The sequence below is a fragment of the Drosophila miranda genome, chromosome XL (assembly GCF_003369915.1).
Source record: "Drosophila miranda strain MSH22 chromosome XL, D.miranda_PacBio2.1, whole genome shotgun sequence".
Taxonomy (NCBI): domain Eukaryota; kingdom Metazoa; phylum Arthropoda; class Insecta; order Diptera; family Drosophilidae; genus Drosophila; species Drosophila miranda.
Window position 1 is genome coordinate 4,036,780 of NC_046673.1, and position 22,031 is coordinate 4,058,810.

The 22,031-nt window shown below is 51.8% G+C and overlaps 3 protein-coding genes across 4 annotated transcripts; 2 read left to right on the top strand and 1 right to left on the bottom strand.

Moving 5' to 3' along the window:
• The first annotated feature begins 795 nt into the window (after window positions 1-795).
• On the top strand, window positions 796-3,219 carry LOC108164929 (DM7 family protein GG17591). The gene is made up of 2 exons (XM_017300917.2): window positions 796-1,202; window positions 1,270-3,219. Exons 1-2 carry the CDS (start codon window positions 1,136-1,138, stop codon window positions 2,739-2,741), a joined length of 1,539 nt encoding a protein of 512 aa, XP_017156406.1. The 5' UTR covers window positions 796-1,135; the 3' UTR covers window positions 2,742-3,219.
• A 379-nt stretch (window positions 3,220-3,598) lies between these two features.
• Window positions 3,599-21,948, bottom strand: LOC108153923 (E3 ubiquitin-protein ligase Ubr3). Its single transcript, XM_017284022.2, has 12 exons — window positions 21,225-21,948; window positions 20,112-21,163; window positions 17,330-18,066; window positions 17,042-17,270; window positions 16,567-16,979; window positions 16,343-16,501; window positions 7,317-10,253; window positions 6,812-7,235; window positions 5,813-6,732; window positions 5,603-5,734; window positions 5,398-5,537; window positions 3,599-5,325 (listed from the first exon to the last, which is right to left on the bottom strand). The coding sequence occupies exons 2-12, from the start codon at window positions 20,785-20,787 to the stop codon at window positions 5,208-5,210; spliced, it is 6,885 nt and encodes a 2,294-aa protein (XP_017139511.1). The 5' UTR covers window positions 20,788-21,163; window positions 21,225-21,948; the 3' UTR covers window positions 3,599-5,207.
• On the top strand, window positions 10,626-15,931 carry LOC108153940. Of its 2 annotated transcripts, none has more exons than XM_017284040.2 (5): window positions 10,626-11,128; window positions 11,192-11,518; window positions 14,159-14,877; window positions 14,965-15,360; window positions 15,440-15,931. In XM_017284040.2, exons 1-5 carry the CDS (start codon window positions 10,856-10,858, stop codon window positions 15,732-15,734), a joined length of 2,010 nt encoding a protein of 669 aa, XP_017139529.1. In that variant the 5' UTR covers window positions 10,626-10,855; the 3' UTR covers window positions 15,735-15,931. The 2 variants fall into 2 exon arrangements, with proteins under 2 accessions (XP_017139529.1, XP_017139537.1); XM_017284048.2 differs by lacking the exons at window positions 10,626-11,128; window positions 11,192-11,518 and adding exons at window positions 12,728-13,632; window positions 13,708-13,863.
• Window positions 21,949-22,031: the final 83 nt, after the last annotated feature.

Below are 22,031 nucleotides of genomic sequence, written 5' to 3' on the forward strand. Positions count from 1 at the left end.
GTTCGACACGTGCACCGCACAGAGGGACTGTGGCTTTGACTCTAGCTCTGGCTGGGCCTGGGACTGGGCCTGGACTTTGGCGCACTGAAAGGGGTGACAAGTGCGCGACAGGAAATATACGAAGTCATTCGGGGATGGAGGCTCGGCCTTCGCGCTCCTGCGTGATGCTGCCTGTTGGTTCTGTCGCTGTCGCTGTCCCTCTGACTGTGTTTATGGCTGTTGCTGTTGCTGTTGCAGGTGCTCGCTCGGGTAATGGCAGTGCGTCGTCGTCATCGGCAGAGGGTGCATGGGCAACTGGTGGCCCTCGACAAATATGTACATAGTTCCAGGGCGGCAGCTCTGCTGGGGCCCGAAGCGTGCTATGCTTGAGCTTTCGTAGGCGTGCACGTTTCGGGACGGATGATGGCTGTGGGTGCTGGCGCTGAGGTGCAGGCGCGCCCATCCTCCCACCTGCATCGGCAACACCGAATGACGTCAAACAGGGCCAGCCGTCGGGTTGGCAGTGTCTGTTCTTGTCATTGCACAGCAGTTTCCCGGAGCGCTTGCCCGTCAGATGCTGCAGCCATTTTCGGATCCGCTGCCTCTCGAAGAGGTTGCGCTGGCAAGCCTCCTGCAGGCGCCCCATTCTGCTGGGATCCAAACCAAAAAAATTGTGTTTATATATACATACATACATACATATGATATGTATGTATTTACACCGCTCGAATTTACAAAAGTTGCCAAAGTAGCCAAAGTAGCCAAAGTAGCCAAAGTTGCCAAAGTTGCCAAAATTGCCAAAGTTGCCCGACATTTTCCCAATTTCGCCGGCACGGAAATCTATCGCTATCGATATAGTTGTTTCGATATACCATAACGTTTCATCAAATTGACAGTTCCAGATCTTCCTGACATTTCAAATTCCCCGGAAGTGCGGAGTCTAATTGTGTCACTTGAATACGACGAACGAGGCGAGCGCAAGTGTCGAGCGCAGTCGAACAAAAAATCCGAGAAATCTTCAACCATCTCTTCTCGGTTCCCAAAATAACGCGAGTGCAAGGGGAGCCGAAGTTTTTGTGATCGAATCGGCTTAATCTTTTTAGTTGATTGCCCCCGGTGCGCTTTCTGTGAAACTTAAATCGGCGAAATCACCGAAATGTCGAAAAAAAACGTAGGGCTTCGTAAGAAAATGGCCGGCTATCAGGCTTTCGCGCAGCAAACAGGTAATCCCCTCTCCCATATCGCAAACACGCACAAATAATAATAATCTGAATAAAAACACGCGTTCAGGTCTTGATCTGGACCCGGAACTGGACATCCTAATCCCCGGATCGACTAACGAGAGGAACTCGCTGATCTGCTGCCAGCACGTGCACAGTTTGATGCATTCAATGAACTCGCTCTCAAGGGCAAAGCTGCGATATGTGCCGAATCTGCGGAACTTGGTGGTGCCGAAGAGCACAGATCTTGCGGTGCTGATGCTGCTGTCCGTGGAGCATTATCCACACGATCCGGACGCCGCCAAATTGCTGAAGGAGGAGAAGAATTGCCTGTGCTTCGAGCTGCCGGTCGAACGCTTTCCGGTGCACACGCCCATCAGCAGGATGATCTTCCTGTCGCCGAAGCTACTGCCGCCGAGCTTCGATGCTGGCGGTGTTTTCGGACCCGGGGTGCTGCCGCGCAAGTTTTACCCCATCGGGATGCTGCCGTCGCAGCACAAGGGACCGACACCGGCACTGTTCGTCGGCCGGCGCGTCCTTAAGGAGATCCTAAAGGGCCTGGAGACTGACCTCATATGTCCGCTCTCCACCACCGTGGGCATGTCGTCGGCTGACACCCAACAGCGCCTATCGCGCTGCAAGGTGGCGATGGGCTTTGTGGGGGCCGATCCCAACACAATGGCTATGATGAAGAAATACATCGACAATCCCGTTCCGACTCAGTACAACATCTACGTGCCGGACCTGACCGACATGAGAGTGGTAATGGCCAATGCTACTGATGCCATGATGCCATACGCCATGACGGTGATCTCGACGGTGGTTCAGCCACATGTCCCGAACGTATCCCTGGACACCATGAACGCTCCAGGGCCTAAATTCCAGCTGCCCAAGGAGCTCTTTCCGCCGGAAATCATCGGCAGAAAGCCTGTTTTTATACCCACCCGCTATCTGCCAAAGAACTTCGATGCCGGCTGTGTCTTTGCGCCCGGCGCACTGCCATACGCTTGGTTCCAGGGACTCCTGCTGCCCCATACGGCACCGGTTCAGCACAGCTCCGTGATGTCGCCGCCCCTGTTCTTCGGGCGCTGGAAGGCCAAGCAGCAGAAGCTCAAGGACAGTGCTTACGTGCCACCTGGTCAGCCGGTGCCTTCGGTCTCCAATCCACCGGTCTCAAGTCCTCCGAGCAGCGTCAAACCCGAGAAAGAGCTAGTGGATCTAATCTTCGGCTTGTATGGCAACGAGAAGGAAATCGAGGTGGGTTCCATGACTATCCGCCGTTTGGCACTAGATCTGGTGGCCAAAAATAAGGTGCCAGCTGGTACCGACGTGGAGGTGGTCGTCGGTCAATACCGCTCCATTATGCGCAGCCGTGCGGCCAAGCGCGATAACCCGGCGCCTCCACCTCCACCTCCAACTCAGCCTCAGCCTCAGCCGCAGGGCGCCCAAGTCGGCTCAGCCGACATCCAGCCGCTGCAGAAGATGTCAAAGTGTAAGCAGCGGTTCCGTGGAACCTGCTGCCATTGTGGAAAGAGCCAGTAACTCTACACATCTGGAGACATTGAAACACGGATTTCCTTCATTTATACTTTTTTTTTTATTATTTTTTTTCTAAATTTTCTGCGTTTTGTTTGAATTGATTCCATGATTTTCGGTTTGTTTTGCTAATCAGAATGGATACATATTTCGAGTTGCGTGCTGCTTGCGTGCTATGTGCCATCGAATCCTGCGGATTATCCGCCAAGATTATAGGCCCAAACCGAACCGAAAAGTCTAGATTTACGTAACTACTAAAAAAAAAAGAAAAAACTTTGTGATTTATATTATATATAGTATACATATATATGTATATAATATGTATTATGTGTGTACACAAATATGCATCTATGCATCACTCCGGCTCCGCCCCTTGTCACATTTACAAAATGATCCTTCGCTTAGTTGTATTTACAATGCGCAACAGACCCGGGAGTACAAATTTTTCGGAGTAGAGAGAACAATAAAAAAGAATAACACTGAATCAACCATTGAGTGGGTATTGGGGATTAAGAGAGCATGGTATGGTATGACTGCCTCCGAAGTTCTGTTGGATTATTGGCACCGATGGAACGAGGCAGCAGAGTCCAGAGCAAGTAAGTAAATACATATGTATGTATGTACATATGTACATATATTCAAAGTAGATTCAATTGGTTTGCAAATAACTTTAAGGAATAGGAATAGGAATAGCAGATGCGGCTGCTGCTGCTGCTGCTTCGTTTGGCCCAGTGCTTAACGAGATGAAAAATAAATGGATGGAGAGCTTGCGGATCGATGCGATCGATTGCGATCTTGCCCTGCCCACTGTCCCGTGCACTCCTGTCCCTTTACAATATTTAATTACAATAATAGATTTATAGTACAGTTTGTATATTAAAAAATATCAATTTGCCATAGCAGCGCGTTATAATAACTATTAAACAATATCAATTTGCAAATTGCAGCTTCGCCAGCGCCGAGGACAAGTCCTACACGCCTAAACGCCTAAACGCCTACACGCCTACATATGTATGTAACACACAATCGGTAAAAACTAATAACAAATTCACCCTAACACCTCTCCTAGTCCTCTGGCTAGTCGCCCAGCTAGTCAGCGCTCGCTCTCTCCATTGTCCTCTGTTTGCCCATTGCACACTCTGCTCTTCTCCTCTCTCCCTGCTCTCTATATATCCTAGATATATGCATATATCATATGCATGTTCAGCTCTATTTTCTACGCATTTCACAATTCGCTTTTCATTTCATTTCGTTTTGTTTTGCTTCTCAATTTTCTTTAACTGTAGTATTTATCATCGCATTTAAGTATGGAATAGACATACTATAAATTAACTATCTCATCTCATATATATATATATATATATTTATATGTATATGTATATGTATATCAATATCATATTCTTTTTCGTTTTTTACATGCACAAACTCATGAGGCCAAAGTAGACAGTTTCGTTTCGTTTCTTTTCTGTTATTTTTGTTAGCTATTTTTCTTGCTGCTGCTGCTGCTGCTTCCTTAGAGATTAAAGATATCGCGATACTAGACTTAAAACTTAAAGGCTTCCATAGGTAGAACACGAAACACAGATATCTATATATATATCTATATATATATATATATATATGTATATGTATATATGCATATTATTCGAATATATTAAATAATTTCTTAGATCTTGCTGCAGAGATTCACATACATAGATGCGGGGTGCGATCGGTAACAGGCAGATATATATTTACTCGTACATATGCACATACATATATGCGATCATATAGGCGTAATCGTAATCGTAATCGTAATCGTGTGTGTTTTGTGTGGTTGTGTTTGTGTTTATGTTGTGTGTGCGAGTGTGTGTGTTTTCTTATCAATTAACTTGGACCTGGAGCCCATAAACAGTTACATTTTACAACATATGTCATTTGCATTGATTAATAATTATTTGATACAGATAATATCATTGATTTGATGCCTTTGTTGACGGTGCGGTTTGCTATGTGCGGTGCCAGTACGAGTTGAGATGCGTATAACGACAGATTACGACCGATTAGTGTCATGTGGGGCTCGTCGCCATGTACATACATATGTGTAGATGCATCCGATATATCCAATATATATATATAGTAGTCTGTCTTGAGTGCACACTTCTCCTCCTCCTTCCACAATTTGGAAATATGCTGCTTGGGGGGGGGGGGGGGGCAAATAACGAACTAACTTAAACCTAAGGGGGCGGGGGAAGAAGAGACAATTTTGAGGAGAAGCCTCAGATCAGATCAGATCAGATCGGTTTGAGTCGGGTCGGGTCGGTTTCTTGGGTTTCTGGGGTTTTTTGGGGGTTGTTGACTGGTGATGGACGACTAGGCGTGGCGCAGACAGCAAACAGGAAACTGGTAACTGAAAACTTGACTTGACTTGGCTTTTTCCCGCTAGATCTGGCCAACCAGCTCCTGTATGCTGCGCAGTAAATCTTCCATATTTCACAAGAGATCGCGATGAAACACCCAGGTGTGATTTGTGTGAGCAAACTTATGCGAAAGCCACTGCGACTCCAGCAAATTGAACCGATCCTGGCTCAGATACAATGGTTTGCCGCGCCTAAAGACAGGGAAGCAATCATTTAAATAATCTCGTGCTCACTCATGCTCATTCGTGCAACATTCAACTCACTTGAGATCGCGATCCTCCTCGTCAAAGTCATCCAAGTAGAGCGATCCCCACAGGCAAGCGCGTCGACCGCGTATGACAATGATGTACGTGGAGGTGACCACCAGGAAGATGCCAATGCCGCCGCCACAGGACAGCGTGTGCTGAGAACGGCGCGACACGTATAATTAGTGAGTGTGCAGGGCGATAGAAACTGTGAACAACTCACCCGTACAGCCTCACAGCAATCGTTCTCCGCACAGCAGTTCTGCTTGAGGCACACAATCGTCCCGCACAGCAGGCAAATGGAGCTTTCCTTTGGAACTTTGTAGCAATTGAGGCAGGGCCGCTCGTGGTAGTACTGCAACGACAAAAATATGTAAAGGTGCATGAGTCGCACGAGTCGAATGCAATGGAATGGCAGTGCAGTGCAGCGTACCGTGAACAGACGCTCGTACTCGCGTGGCAGCTCGAGCAGTCGCGGCTGCTGCCAAAGCGAATGCTGGTTGATCAGCACCAGCTCCCGGATGGTGTCCGAGGGCGGGCGTACCTCCCGCAGCTGTTTGCACCAGAACTGGGGCAGTGTGTGCTCGGTGCCCGGTATGAAGCACAGGCCTTTGCTGGCATTGAAACAGTCCCAGTCCATCGAGTCGGTGACCAGCTCCAGGTAGTAGACCAGACGCACAAACTCCAGACCCGGCGCCGATATCTCCGGCATCTCATGGCGATACAAATGCTGACGCAGCAGGGCCGCCACCCGCAGGAATGGTAGGCACAGCGACTGCAGCTGCAGCTCCATCGATTTTAGATTCACATCTGACGACGATGCTGTCCCTCCGCTCGTTCCGGGGCCCGGGCCGGGGCCGTGGCCGTGGCCGCTGGCGCTGCTGCTGGCGCTGCTGCTGCTCGCTGCCGCAGAAGTGCTGGCTATGCTGTCGCGACGCAGATTGATCAGACAATCGGTCTCGCCCAACACCAGTGCCATGGCCCGTCCCAGCTGGGAGGCGCTCTGCTGCTGATGGCCGCTGAAGCGGCTCGAGCTGCTGCGGCGGCTGTAGGACGAGAGCACAGAGCCGGCGGAGGCGGAGGCAGATGCAGAGGCGCTGGAGCTGACAACGGCTGCAGTTTCCGCTGTTTCCGCTGTTGCCGGTGTTGCCGTCTCCGACGGCTGGCTGCCGGCGTTGTCGTTGGCGCTGGCGCTGGCGCTGGTGTTGGTGCTGGTAGTGCTGCTGCTCCCAGAGCTGCCGTATAGTGTCAGAATGTTTTCGCACTCGAGATCCGTCAGGGTGACGCACAGCTGAACGACAATTTGGTAGTACAACAAATTGTACATCACCTTCACCATGCAGGTGAAGTAGTCTGTTGGGAAAAGAGATTGGTAAACAATAGATGAGATGAGCGCCCGTCATCGGTGCAATTTGTTCCCTGCAATACTTGCCCTGGTCCAAGTGCAGCGGTGCCAAAAGAATGAACTTCAGGAGCAGTGCAATGGGATCCGCTAGCACACTAGGTATCAGCTCCTGGCAATGGGCCGGCAACGGCTCCGCATCGCTCACGGGTAGTCCCGCAAGCGAGGCCCAGCTGCTCCACAGCGGCCACTCGACCAGGACCCGCACATGCACCGATAGCACATGCAGAAGCGGCACAATGCAGTCCCTCTTCGGCTTATAGCGCGTGGCATTCGATGTGCACAGTGATCCGCCGCGTTGGATGATCTCCGCCTCCAGATTGGTGCGCGCTATCGACGTCACGAAGATGAACAGCTTGCGGAACGTGATGGAGGCGCACTTCACCTTTCGCTGCGAAATGTTGGTCATCACCTCCATGGCATGGCCCATGGCCTCCGTCAGTTTTGTGGGTGGCTGTGCGGATGAGACAATGTACACATATATATTTGATGGATGATAGATGATGGAACGAGAAGCACTCCTAACCCTTCTTACCGGTATCGTTTCATTCTCCTTGATCAGGTCCGAGAGATCGGCGACCAGCTGCTCGAACGGCTGATTGCCCGACCTGACCAGATGCGTGGGCCGGTCCAGTTGTGGACTGAGGGGCAGCACCGAGTTGGACAGCTGCCGACACACCGGGCAATAGAACTCGCCGCGGTCCTGTACCGGCTGCCGCTGGGTGGTGTACAACGTCTTGAGGTACGCCTCCAGGCAGCTCAGATGCACGTGGTGGCCGCACGACTGCACATGGACGCCGTTGTCGTAGGACATGTTGTTGGACAGATACCAGGACTCGTCGCCAAACTTCAAACTGAGCAGCTCGGTGCGGCGGCTGAACTCTGAGGCCAGGCGGGTGGTGCGGGCCAGCCGTTGCTCTTCCCCGGCGTCGAGGGGGAGCGGCAGACGCTCGGCAATGCGCCGACGATGGCCAACAATGCCGCTGGACTCGACAAGGACCACCAGGCCAATTGGATTGGTTTCAGTGCTGGGCGTCGTGCAGTTGCAGATGATGCAGTCGTACTCCTTCTCGCGCGGCTGCTCCTCGTACAGATCCTCATCGTCGTCGTCCTCCAACCCGTTGTCCATGTTATTGGCCGCCGCTGCCGCCGATTGCATGAACTGCATCTGCTTGTTGGCAAAGTCCTGCATCATCTTTTGCTGCCGCTCGCGCGCCTTCTTGCGGCGCTCTTCCTTCTCCTTGCTCTCCCGCGCCCTCGCCTCCGCCTGCTTCTCGCGCTGATTGGGCCAGAGGCGGGCCCGTATCTCGTCGATGCTCACTGCGCACAGCTCGTCCCGTTTGGCAATCTTGCGCAGCAAATTCCCAATGAAGAAGGGCCCGTCGCCGATCCGAGAAGCGGACACATAGATGTTGTTGTAGTTGCGACGCCCCCGCCCATGCCGTTCGGCCAGGGAAGTGCTCTCGGCAGCTGCCGCGGCCGTCGATGTGCTCGCCTCATTGCAGTCCACATCCATAGACTGCTGATCCGATGCCGATGCCGTTGCTGATCCTAGTTCCGAGTTTTCCTCACCATCGCTAAGCGAAAAGCTGTCAAGGGTGCCGCTCAGCTGGGAGTGCAGCTTCAGCAGCAGCGACAGAATGCTCTCGTCCATGTGCAGGTCGTCTTTGTTGTTGCCCCCAATGGCAATGTCGACGGACCGCTTGCGAGTCCCAGTGGCATCGTAGTTCATGCGCCGCCCGCTGCCGGCAAAGCTGCCCATCCCGAGGGCGTTCGAGGGTACAATGTCCATGTTGCCGCTGCTCGGCACCGCCACCGGTTGGACGCGCTGGAACGGCAGCAGCATACCGCTGCCGGTGGGAGTCGTGGGAGAGAACATCTCGCTGGGCGCAGCCAGCGCCGGGGGTCCAGTGCCAATGCCAATGCCAGCGCCCGCTCCAGCTCCTCCAGCCACATGATTGCTCTCGGCCAGGAGGAGGTCACGTCGTATGGCCACCTCCATGCCGCTCTCTGGGAGCGTGATCTGCTGCATGGGGAAGTGAAAGTCGAGGGCGGCGGGACCCAAATCCATGGCTGTATCCCGATCTCGCAGCAGGTCATCCTCGTTACTGTCCTGCCGGATGATCACTCCGGTCTCCGGCACAACGGACAGATCCGGCGGTAGGGCCACTTCCATTCCGGGCATTCGCATTGGCACCAGAGCCTGCGACATGTTCCTGCGCGCCACAGTCATGGCACCCGCTCCAGGTCCCGTTCCCACTCCTGCTCCTGCTCCCGCTCTCGGTCCGCCTCCGCCAGCCACCTCATCACCATCGGACTCTATCTGTCCGATCATCCGCATGCCCATTCCCGAGTCCGGCTCCACGTCGAACTCTAGATCGGAGTAGAACGGATTGGAGCGGTAGCTGGACCCAATCACTTGCGGATCGCGCGACTTCAGGGACAGCTTCTTGACCACGTGCCGCAGGTTGCAGCTGAGATTGTCCGTGGGATAGCACTGGAACAGTCGCGGAGGCTCCTGCCTGCCCTGGTTGTATCCGTGATGGTATCCCCCTCCGCCTCCACCACCACCTCCGCACTCAACCATGGCGGCCGCGGCCGCCGGCGGGCTGTCGCTGACATCGCTGCTCGTCTCCACCGCCATCTCCAGCAGAAAGACGGCCAGGGCCAGCAGGTGCTCGGAGACATCGCGCGTGTGCACGGCCCGGAAAAAGATCGAGAGGATGGTGGAGTGGAAGACGCGCGAGTTCAGTATGCGGCAGGGATCGGTGAAGGAGCTGGACGTGGGCAGGGCTTGTGGCAGACGGAACGGCGGCCAGAGGTTGCCACTGGCGGGCATCTTCTCCTTGGACATGACATAGTTTGTGAAGCGGTCCAGAGAGGACTGAAAGTCGCGCCGGTGCACAGCCCGCAGGAGGACGTGCAGCGGATCATAGTACTTCTCCCACACCTCGTCGATGGGTGTGAAGAGCCCCTGCTCGAGGTTCTCGGACCCACTCGACGGCGCCTTGTACACCGACAGCTTCTTGAGGAAGGTCTCAAAGTTCTTGGTATGGACATTGCCCGACCGCTCCGGCATCAGCTCGAGCAGCTGCGAGTGTGTCTTGTTCTCGGTGGCCAGCAGGGCGCTGATCTCGATGATGCATTGGGTGGCCTCATCGTTGCCCAGATTGGTGCGACTGGTGACCAGGGTGGCGAGGAATGTGAGGAAACCCTCCAGCATGGAGGACTGCTCTGCCTTTTGGGGCTGCTTCAGCGGTGCCGTCTCCAGCCACTGGGACACGTCGAACAGCTCGATAGTGTTCTGCAGGAAAAAGTATTGCGGCAGATTGGTTGCGCAGATCTGTAGGAAAAACAGGTCCATGTCAGCCATCGAGTTGCAGAAATTGGCCTGTATGTAGGTCATGGCCTGGCCCTTGATCTGGAGGCCATTTCGCACCCATTTGCCAGCCAGAATCTCGTAGAAGAAGCTCTGAAAAAAGGAAAAAATTGTACAAATTAGTGATTTGAAAATAACGGAAATATCGTTCAGTGTGCGATATATCCCCTCTATTGATGACAGAGCCATCAGTTATCGAAACGAGTTTGGAATGCAACTCTAAACTGCCCAAGCCAAGCAGACATACTGCTGGCTCACTTACACTTATGCTGCGACCCATGCTTGCATGCTCTCCCTTCCGAGCAGAAAGAACTGTAAACTGCAAACCAAAAGAGAAACACACAACCAACATAGTAATAACAGCACACAGACGCATTTCACATCCATGTGAATTGAAACTGTCTCGTGCCTGTCTGTATGCGTGCATTTTAATCAATCTAAGTTAGTATCAGTCGCAACAGCGAGAGCATCTCTGCTGTCTCTCCGTTGTTGTGGTATCCCGCATTCGTTTTTCAGATTTCAACGGGTGCAGTCGCGTGCGAGCGTTTGCGTGTGTGTCCGTCTCCATCTCCATCTCCGTGTCCCCGTATATAACAAATTTTCGTATAGTCAATCTCAACATTATAATTTCTAAGCGCACACACACCCGAACCCACACACGCAGCAGCTCAGCCCACACACCTGCCCAACTCAAGATGCCAGCAGCAATGAAATGGTGGATTTCCTTGTCTCTGGCCTTGCTGGTAACACTCCAGCAGCCCGCCCCAACAACGGCCGTGATCGAGGATGTGCTGGACATCATACACGTGGTGAAGGAGGTGTCCACGGGCATACTGAAGGCCTGGGACATTGTACAGTCCTCGCCTTTGGCGGCCAACATAGACTTTCCTCTAATGCGCGAAAAGCAGCGTAAGGTGCTGCAGCGCCTTAAAGAGGTCACCCGGCAGATAGACCAGACCGAGGAGCAAGTAATGCATTGAGAGATTAACCACTCATCATCGTAAAGTAATCCACCATCCGACCACTTTCAGCACGCGGAGTATGTGGCCCTGGCCATAGATACGGTGACCAGCCACATGAATCTGAATGCCCCCATCCTGGCCAAGATGAATGACATCGGGGACACTGTCAACCGGATTTCGTCGCGCTACCAGCAGATGCAGAAGTACGAGGCCCACAAGGACAAACTCGAGATGTCCACCCTGGTCACTTTTGCAGAGTGGACAGTCTCGCCGAATGCCCATTCGGTGCACCACCTGATGGACCGCCTGCATCTCACGCTCTTCGGAAGCGAGGAAAAGGCAAACACGACGGGCACCAGCAGCAGCCTGCTCGCCCATCTGGCGACCAGCTATGAGGTAACTCTTCCTAGACACTGATAATATGTAATTCCAGGCGGCATCAATCTGCAGAGTGTGTGCGAATAGTGAATTCATTTCCTAGATGATTCATTCGCGTTAGGTTAAGTTGTTTCCCAGAATTGGGCGGGCGTCTGGGTCCCCTAAACTAAACTCGACTTTCCGGTTGTGTCTTCGTGACGATCTGTTTGTATATTCCGTATTCTCTGGATCTCATCCCTCTTCATTTTCGACTTTCGGCTGGGCAAAAGAAAGTCCGCGCCGCCGATTAGTCATCATCGGCTTCGTCATAACGGTCAGCAAAACCAAGACAAAGCTGAAAGCTCTGAAAGCTCACGCACTTTATTCATTAATTTTGCTGTCCAAAAACTGGTACGCGAAAATCGTTGCAATTTTTCGCCCCCTCATTTCTTTGTGTGTATGTATACGCACAAAGAGGTCAAAGGTCTGGTGTCAACAAAGACTACACAGTCAACAAACAAACAAACAAAATGACAACAACACACGACAGAGGGCATTGCAGCAACGCCGCCCCCATGCAGAGCAGAGCAGAGCATAGGCTACAGCTCTTTGTTTGCATTGCGTCAAAGAGAGATGGATACATCGAGAGAGAACGAATGCTGAGGGAGAGCTTACGCACTGCAGTACAAGACCTGAGAGAGCGCAGACCAACAGAGTGAGGTGCTTGCACCTGAGAGAGCTAGCGAACAGCTGTTGTCCATGCCAATTAGATGGCGTGACGTCACTAAAACCCACTTTCTAGATATCGACTGGATTATTTCATGCGATGTGGTGCGGGGTGCGGTGCCAAAGTGATCGCAGAAAATAAAACAATCGTACAGCACGTAGGGGATACGAAATCTGCTCGAAATGTAGCGTACGGGAACAGTCTTTTCAACCGAATAAGAATCAAACGATTTTGCTCAATTTTTTTGTGGCATGGAATTACACACTGGGATTGCGGACGTTCGCTCACTCATCCATACACCAAACGCTGTCGATGTATGCGGGCGTGTCTGTGTCTGTGTCTGTGTGTTTACGCTTCCCATCGTCTGGCAAGAAAACAGAAACAGCTACAACAATACAAAAAGAGCTTCAGTCAGCGATTTTTAAACGCACCAATACAAACAAGCGAGCACTCTCAAACGAGCAAGCACACACCAACACACAGGCACTGGGAGCGGAGCCAAGAGCGGAGCGCTTTGAAACAGAAACAGAAAAATGACAGTGGCAGAACGGCACCAGCACTCAGAACACACACAGAACAAACCGAAAAAGTGAGCGAATTAAAATAAATCGCAAAAAGTGCGGACACACATTTATCCGTTTTGCTTTGGAATACAAAAAAAATATACAACTGCAAATGTGCCTGCACTGTGCTGTTGCCCACATTCCAGCCTCGTCGCCTCACACAGCAGCAAGCTACAAGCAACAAACAATACACAAATTGCAGCTATAAAAGCCTGCTACGGTCTTTGTCTTAAAACGAGACTCGACTCCAGTGCCGAGCTGGCCAGAGAGACAGAGATTCCACATCAACGACGAAAAGTAGTTGTGTCCAGCAGGAAGCACTGGCCAACTAGCAAGCAGAGCAACTGAACGGCCTTCCTGCCTTCCACGCAGAGTGTGAGGAAATCGTGTACAAAATAAACGAAAGAGTCGCGGAAACCCCCAGTATTTGCTGCGGATAAGTGGCTGCCTATCAGCACAGCACAGCACAGAACCGACGAACCAAGATGGCGGCAGCGTCGGCCGCTTTCCAGGGCCACAGACCCATGGATCTGGTCGTATTCGTATTCGTATTGCTTGCCCTGGCCACATTGGGGGGAGTCGTCAGCGTAAAACGCACACCCATGCTGCAGGTGGATGCCCTGCGCACCGAATATGTAAGCCTGGAGCGGGATCTCTGGGAGTATCTGAAGAAGACGGCCAACAGTCAGAACAACAAGCAAACGCAGCTGCGCAAGATCTTTGTCTCGCACCGTGACTTCAATGCGAAACCCTTCATGGAGCACACCTTTGGGGTGCAGCGCTACGAGATTCTTAAACACTACGAATGGTCGGTTCTGGAGCGAGAGCTGGAGCACATAAGCCAACTATTCGAGGAGTACAAGGTACAAAAGACGATCAAACACACGAGAGATGAGAAGTTAACTTTCTTTCTTTTGAATGGTACCGCCACCCCACAGGACACATTGGCCAAGCAGAACAACAGCGGCCAGCTGGATGAGAGTGACATTCTTGATCTGACCCAGAAGGTCTTTCGCGAGAGTAACACTGCCCGCATCCTGCAGGAGATACATCGTGTGATGGTCCAGCAAACACTCTACTACAGAGCCATGGTGGTTAGTCAGCAGCCAAGATCCGTTCCCTCCGTTCGCTCCGTTCGCTCCGTTCCCCTAGGCGACGCGAGGTACCAGGTACCACAGTGTCGGGCTCTGGGGAACATTCCGATAATTGGCATGTTATTTCAAAAATTTAACAGCCAGATGTGCGCTGATTAGGTGTTCCGTAATCAATAGGGGGGAATGCATGCGCGCCGCGCCTCACGGTTAATGGCTCTGCGGCCGGAACGGCAGAAACAGATGGCACAGGGCTGTTGATATCGTTTCGAGTAAATGCATTTTGTCCATTTTCCAGGCCTCCACGAACGAAATATGCAACACCCAGCAGTCGGCGCAGCAGTTTGTGCACTCTCTTTATGCGGACATCGCTCTGACCGAACTGAAGGCCTACACCATGATGGAGTTCTCGTGGATGATGCTCCGGGTCTATGGCAAGGGCAATTTCACGCAAGAGGCTGAACTGATGCGCACCGACTACGAGCGGCGCACGGAACGGACGCTGAAGCTGCTCAAGGACGTGATGACGCGGGCCGATCGTATTGTCTGGCGCTGTGATCCCAAAAAGCATGAGGCTGGCGTCACCTACGACGAAGTGACGCGCCTGCTCCAGGGCTACATCGAGAACGAGGTGGATCTAAACAACGAGGAGACATGCCGCGAGACCTGCTCCTTCTATCAGTCGACCCGCAGCGAAGGCTGCTACAAGGATCTCTACTGCGCCCGTCAGCCCAGGTGCTCGGGGCGGCTGTACGACTGCCAGTTTGTCGATTCGGACATGTGGGTGTGCCCCTCGCCCAAGAACAGCACTAGGCGCTACGAGTACATCGAGTACGAGAACGGACGCACGCTGGGCCGGCGGGCAAACTGTGTGCGTGGCACCACCAAGGTTGACAGCTGGTGGCGGTACATCTTGTGGCATTGCAGCTACTGCTTCTGCATGTGCGACGAGCAGGGCCTCAAGTCCGATCGTTTCTTCAATCTGCGCGAGGCAGTGTCCGATGTGAAGCGCAACAGGTGAGCAGAGATCCCATCCAGAAGGAGGGAGAAGGATCAAACAAGGCTAGCCTAACTCCCTAACTTTGATACTGATGTACTTTCTAGGGTCGTAACTGGACTGCGTTTTGTGAAGAAGAACCGCATTTTCCATCTGCAGATACAGGAGGGAGAGCTGCTGCCGCGCGGCGGCATCAACCATACGACTCTGTCGTGGAAGCCCGTCGAGAATTATAACATCTTCGACCGGGACGTGAAGAAGGGCACCGACTATCACACCCTCAGCTACGAGAGCCGCTCCGTTGATCTCGACGATGTCAACACGGACGACAACAGCTTTGTGGTCACCGGCGTGCGTTTTCGTGTGGTGGGGGCCCATCTAAATCTGGAGGCCTGCTACAGCGAGTTCGATTTCAAGACGGGCCAGCTGCTGCAGCCGGAGGCGAACAGCTATTGGAAGTCCAACGACAACACCGATGTCAGCGGCGACAGCAAGACGCGCAGGTGATTATCCATCATCCATCCAAGGCAGCATTCTTGAGCCAGAATCTGACGATCTCTCTATCTCTATCTATCTGTGCAGGGAAAAAGTGAGCCTTTCTAATGCGGACGTGTCCACTCGTACCATCACCTACTCCATACCTCAGTCGCGCCACAACCAGTACATCGAGTTCACAAACACGGGCCTCGATAAGGACGCGGCCCAGAGCACAGTCCCATTCATGGATGTCCAGGATGTGATCTCGAATCCCGCAGTGCCCCTGTCAGGCATTGGCATCTACTACAAGGGTCGCAACGGCTATGGCGGCTTCCTGGGGCCCAAGATCATCACCTACGACTTTACGCCCCATGTCCAGGTGCCCAAGAACAAATATTAGGGAGATCAGATCGAATGATCCACGTATTTCCATAGCTTTCCTACTTGTAATACTACTACCTACAGAATACACACCTTTTGCAATTACTTTCGTGTGGTCTTAGTGAGAGGACTCGAATCAAAGACAAGAACAAGAGAATATTAACTACAAAATATTGGAATTAGCCATAAATAAAGAGAACAAAACAAGCCTCGAAATAAGCTTCTACCAAGGACCATCATGCGGGTAGTACTGATCTCTCAGCTGTATATAACGTGGCGGTTTCACAGGGAGGGATTTCAACCACGGCGTCTAATATGTACGGCTTAGCCTCGATTAGTGCGATATATGTATATATATCACGCCATCACGCACCACCGCACACATACGCAGGAACCTGAATGAGGGTAGTACTGCAAGATATTGCAGGAGGAACGGGTACGGTACCGGCGCACGGGGTACTGGGCACTGGGCTATCCTTCGCCTCGCTTCGAGCAGCAATTTGTATACTGTTTTTGGATTCTTGGGACCGAATCAGCTGCCCAAGGCAGCCTCGAGTATTGAGAGGGACCCCGCCATAGAATATTGTGTAGTCTTTCACGGAGTGCAAACTGCAACCGAAAACTCACCTGAACACGGAGCGGATGAATCATCAACAGCGGCAAGAGGTAAGGACGCGAGGGCAGCACTTCGCTCAGGGGAATGCCCATTTTGGTGACCGCCTGACAGACAAAGGCGGCCAGATACCGATGCAGCGGAAAATGGAATGAGGCCTGCATCATTTCCTCCTGCAAAAACAAGTATGAGAAAAAGTATGTAAGAGATGAAGAGCAGAAGAGCAGCAGAAACGCACCATTGAGATTCTGACCTCCATAAAGTAAATCGAATCGAGCCACTCGTGCAGCGTCGTCACACAATAGTTGATGATCTTTTTGGCCAGATGGGCATGAGTGCCGTCCTGCAGATGGGATATGATCGACCACATGGGATAGGCGCTGGCCTCCAGTTCGCAGGAGAAGGCCGCATAGTAGCTGTTAGGTTCGAATTCCACATGGGAGCCCGTCTCCCGGACATTCACGTTCATGCCCTGAAGCATTTGGAGGAACTGAAACCACATGTCGATGAGGTTGTCGTCCCGAAGAAAGACCAAGGCCACCGACTCGTGCGATAGCACGTTATTGAAGTCCGAGACAAGCGGCCAATAGCAATGATCCTTCATCACCTGGCGCGTACAGTCGATGACAAAGTGAAAGTTCTTGGCGGGATCTACCAAATACAAGATACAGATACAGATACAGGTTCAGTGTGCTCTCTGGCGCTTCCCTTACCGTGCAGTGTATTCTGGATGAGAATCTTGGACATCATTAGCTTCAGGCTGATAATCATAACATGCAACAGCGACAGCTCGTTGACCATCTTGAGGGCCAAGCTCTCGTTGGAGAAGAGCTGAACGCTCATGTGGACCACGCGGTTGCTTAGCGTGTCCGGATCGCGTGACATCTCCAGCACGGACGGAATTCGGCTGTAGTGCATCACAAAGGTGCGGGTCAAGTGTTCCTTGAAATGGAAAAAAGTCAAATCGAAAAGTCAATGCATATGCTCGAGCTATCACTCACTTTGTAGTCCTGGTCGGGTAGCATATTGAGCAGAAAGCAGACGAGCGTCTGGGGGAACTCGAACTTGAATGTCCAGAATATGAACTCCTCGAGTAGAGTGGTGTGGACCAGCTTTTCGCAGAGCGCCGGCAGGTCACGGTACTCGTCGGGTGGCTCCGGATTGGGGAACCGATTGACCGCGTCCTCGTACTTTTCGCGATTCGCCTTCAGGAATCGTCCGTTGCGTGTGTCCTGACAGGGCGTCTCCATAAAGTAGGCGTACACCTCGTGATTGATCAGGGTGCGCGTCATCACCTTGCGCATGATCTCGCCCATGTTGTTCAGGTCGATCAGCATATTGGCGAACTCCTCGCACGAGTAAGAGGTCATGGCGTGCACCTGCAGTGAGGTGTCGCTATGCTCACGAAAGTGCTGCAACAGGCGGAAGAGCAGCTTCGGCATGATGGCCTCGGCCACGGCCAGCAGATTGTTGGGCACGGGATCGCGATTCACGCGATTATTGATGCCATGGTCACTGCAGAATCCTTCGGCCTTCATCACGGACGTGTCGCCGCAGTCGCAGGCGCCGCCAGCCTGGGACAAGAACATGTTAAAGTCATGGTTGGTGTGGTTGCCCTTCTTGAAGCAGTCCCGACAGATGGACATGCAGGGCGAGATCCCGCAGGTGCGGCACCGATAGGCCACCACATGGGGCACCCACACAAGGCCGCACTTGGCGTGGTTGTCATAGCTGCGCACTGCAAATGGAAATCAAGAATCGCTTAGTTTTTGGTATTGGTATTGGTATTGGTTTTGGTTTTGGTTTTGCTTTTTGGGGTAAATGTTTGATGATGCGGCAAGGCTGCGCTGCGTGCGAGTGTGTATGGCGCTGCCTTTGCCTCTTGCCATGGCTATTGCCATTGATTTGATAGGGTTCCTAAAATAAATGATGCACTCATTTCGGATTGCTTAGTTAATTTCTTCGTTTGTAGCTTGTTGCGTGACTTGTTGTTGTCTTGGGGCGTAGCGGACCTTGCTCGCTGTGGATGTGGCTGTGGCTGTCGCCATATCGCCATCGACGATAAAAAGGTCATGCGGAAGGAAATCAGTCGAAAGCAGCAACCAGTAAAGACAATAGCGAGCGCAGCGAAAAATTGATTGACAATTTTCGAAATGGCAATCGATCGCTCGATCGATCGCCAGACAAGTTGGCAACTCTCCGCACTAGCACACACACACACGCACACACGAAAATCCATACGCATACGCACACTCACTATACCCATCCCGCTCTGTTCAAGCAAAAGAACTTTTGGACAGAGAGTGAAATCCGAATGAATCAAAAAACGGCGAAAGCGCATTGGAGGTAACGGTGTGACAGGGCGGGGCGTGAGGCGGTACGGTGCGGGGGCCATGGGAACGGCGCATACAGAGGCAAGCAGAAACAATGAAATAACGGTCAGGCAATTTCTGTACACATGTATAAGCGTGTGAGTGATAAGGATGACATGATGTTGATGACAAACCGCAATATGCAATGGCAGTCTGATAACATTTTGGATTGTCGAAATCTACGCAGCAATGGACGGACGAACATGCGACAGAGTCGGGGTAAAGTTAGAGAGTCCCACAAGTGTCTGTGTGTCGTCTGAATGTTGGTACATTTTACATATGCAATTGTATAGATCTCACAAATGTTCTTCATTTCTAGCCATTAACATTCACACACACACACACACAGGCAAATACACGTTTTTTTAGTAAAACAATTGAAAACAAACACAAAAGGTAGGACACCTTCCAATGCTCTTTCGCCCTTTATTCGCCGCACAATGGGTGCAATCATGCGCGCTGCACGAACCTCATCTCCCCCAGTCGAGTGTACTATTTTCTGTAAAATAGAGCAACACTCCAGCAAAACGGTGACAGAGAGGTGCCAGATCCAGATGCTAGATGTGCATGCTTGTATGTATGTGTGCCTACGGTGGACGGATGCGCCTAGATGGGACGCTGCCTGCTGCTGCTTCTGCTGCTGGATAAGAATATTACGCAAGGCAAAACTGCACAAGAACAGCTGACACGGCGGCAGCGGGCGGACGGACGGCTACAAGGTGTCAAGCTGCAGTCCCCACTGTGCGTTTAGGGTATGTGTACACACACATGCATGCACACATTGAGTTAGTGTGTGAGCGAGTGAGCTGACAAGTGGGACAAACAACAGAAAAAAGCGCAACGATAAAAGCAACCTAGAGTTTGGCGACTTACGCAGCCTGGCACCAAAAATTATAATAATAATAATAAAATTGTCTGCAGCAGCAAATGCAGGAAAGCAGAGCATTGGCAAATAGATGATTAGTCGCGATTAAATTGGGCAAATTTGCGAGAGTGAACTCTGTAAATGCGGGATAAACTTATATGTACATACATATATTTTCATGTATTTGTTATGTATATGTTTGTAGGTATGTTTTTCTGTTGCCATGGTGGTGCACTCTTCACGCTGCCTTGCACCTTGGCTACCTTGCTGTTCACTCCCTTGCGTGCCCTTTACCATTTACCACAGACACGACACCACACACGCACACACTTGCACACACTCCAACTCATATATATGCTGCATAGAGCGCAGGCACATATGCAAGTGTGTATATCCCATCCCACTCACACCTCGGGGTCCCTCTTAGGGGCAACGGACTGCCTGCCGCCAACCGCCTGCCGATCAGCTGACACATGGATATGAACCAGTCGCCGCACTCTCCTCTCTCTCTCTCTCTCATCCTTCTTACTACGAATGAGTACTCACCAATCTTGACAAACTCCTGCGGTGTACGACCACCGGCGATTAGCCAGCGTATCCACTCGATGTTGTCGGGATTATCGATGGGCGTGCCTGGATTGAAGAGCGTATCCATAATGGAGTCCAGATCGGGTGTGGGACTGCCGCGGCAGCACTCTGTGTTGATGAGGGCGGCCACCTCCTTGCGGCTGCGTAGGCTGAATGAGGAGGTGCCAAAGAAAAAGCTCGGCTTGGCGCCAGCATCCTCGCCAGCTGCTGCTGCTCCAGCAGCCGAACTCCCGGTTCCATAGTGTCCACTGCTATTTGAGCTGCTGCCACTGCCAGTTGCACCGCCCGCCGCAGAAGCTGCTGCGGCGCTTGAGTAGTTGTCATGCAACGGCGAACGAGAATTGCCAGCTCTAGCTCCTGTGGCAGTGGCAGTGGCAGTGCCGCTCCCTTCCCCAATCGTGCGGGCAGAGGCGGCGGTAGCAGCGGCACCGCCACCGGCACCGGTTGCACTATCACCCGAACCTACGGACACATGGCCCGCCGCCTGCACATAATCCGATGACAAATCCATATCGGAATCGTCATCCTCATCCTCGTCCACCATGGGCTGGACCATGGCCCGTGCCCTGTCCCCATCATCGTCCTCGTCATCGATGCTGATATCGGCATTTGACAGGTTGTCATCCTCGTCCATGCCTGTTCCTGTTTGTGGACCACCTTCTGCTTCTGCGTTGTTTTGTATTTTGGTGACGTCGCGGACGACGTCGCTACTCTCGGGCGATTCTCTAGGAAAAGATGCCCAGAGATCCACGCCGATTCTGCTTCAGCTTCTTTGGGCGTCTCGTCTTGCGTCCGTCTTTTCGTTCCGTTCGGACTTTTCTTTCTTTTTTTTCAAACAAGTTTTTTTCTTTGCCGTTCTTCTTCTTCTTCCTATACTACTGCCTCGTTGAGCAGCAGTCGGTGATTCTTTTCTGGTTTTTTTTTTTTTTTTTGTGTGTTTGGCTCGGCTTAAACTTGAGTATAGAATTCACTTGAGAATTTAGACGTTTAGATGCATGGGAATGTAATCCCTAAAAGTGATTACGGAGAATTTCACAACACCGAACGAGAACACACTTGACTTTGACTCACTACTCACTGACACTGGGGATTGCTCAGCTCGAGCCGCTCCAACATCTCCGCCTTCTGTGTTCTATGTTCTTCGCTCTCTTGACGTTGTTCGCCCGACCTGCTACATCCCGTCCGTCCTGTGAATGGGGACGGTACGACACGGTGCAGTCGCACTCTGGACTCGGACTCGGTCTCGGTCTCGGTCTCAGACGCGGACTCGGATGGGGTCCGTCGCGTGGGAGGATTTCGATTTTACGCACTTTTCACGGCACTTTATCCAGGAGTTTTAGTGAATAAGAAATCGACACATATACTTATCAAGCACCAATACACTCACGCACACTCACAAATATAACCAAATATATTATTCGTGCATTGAACTTGCCAATTACGATTATTTTCTCGTATTATCCATCAATTGGCTGCACTCGTCGGCTGTCCCGTGTCTGATGCTATCAATTGCGTATTATTGATGTTGCTAAGGTCCTCGCTAGTGCCTTTATTACTGCAAATTTTGATTTGCTCTACGAACCTACACACCACAGGCTGTATAATTGTATATGTATATGAATTTTATCTGCAATGCTATGCGGAGCTGATGGCCAAATAGCCAGTCACAGAGAGGCGTCGACACGATGACGAAAAGAAGAAGAACTGCTCGATAAAAGTAACCTGCTATCGAAATAAAGGTGCCGATTCGTGGTAAATACCACCCTGCTACTTGGTCTGGCCAGGTTACCGGTAATCAAAATGCAGCTCGCCTAGCATTCCACTCCATTCCCCCATCAACAGATTCAAATTCCGAGTTCCCGCCCAAGACTCTCCAAT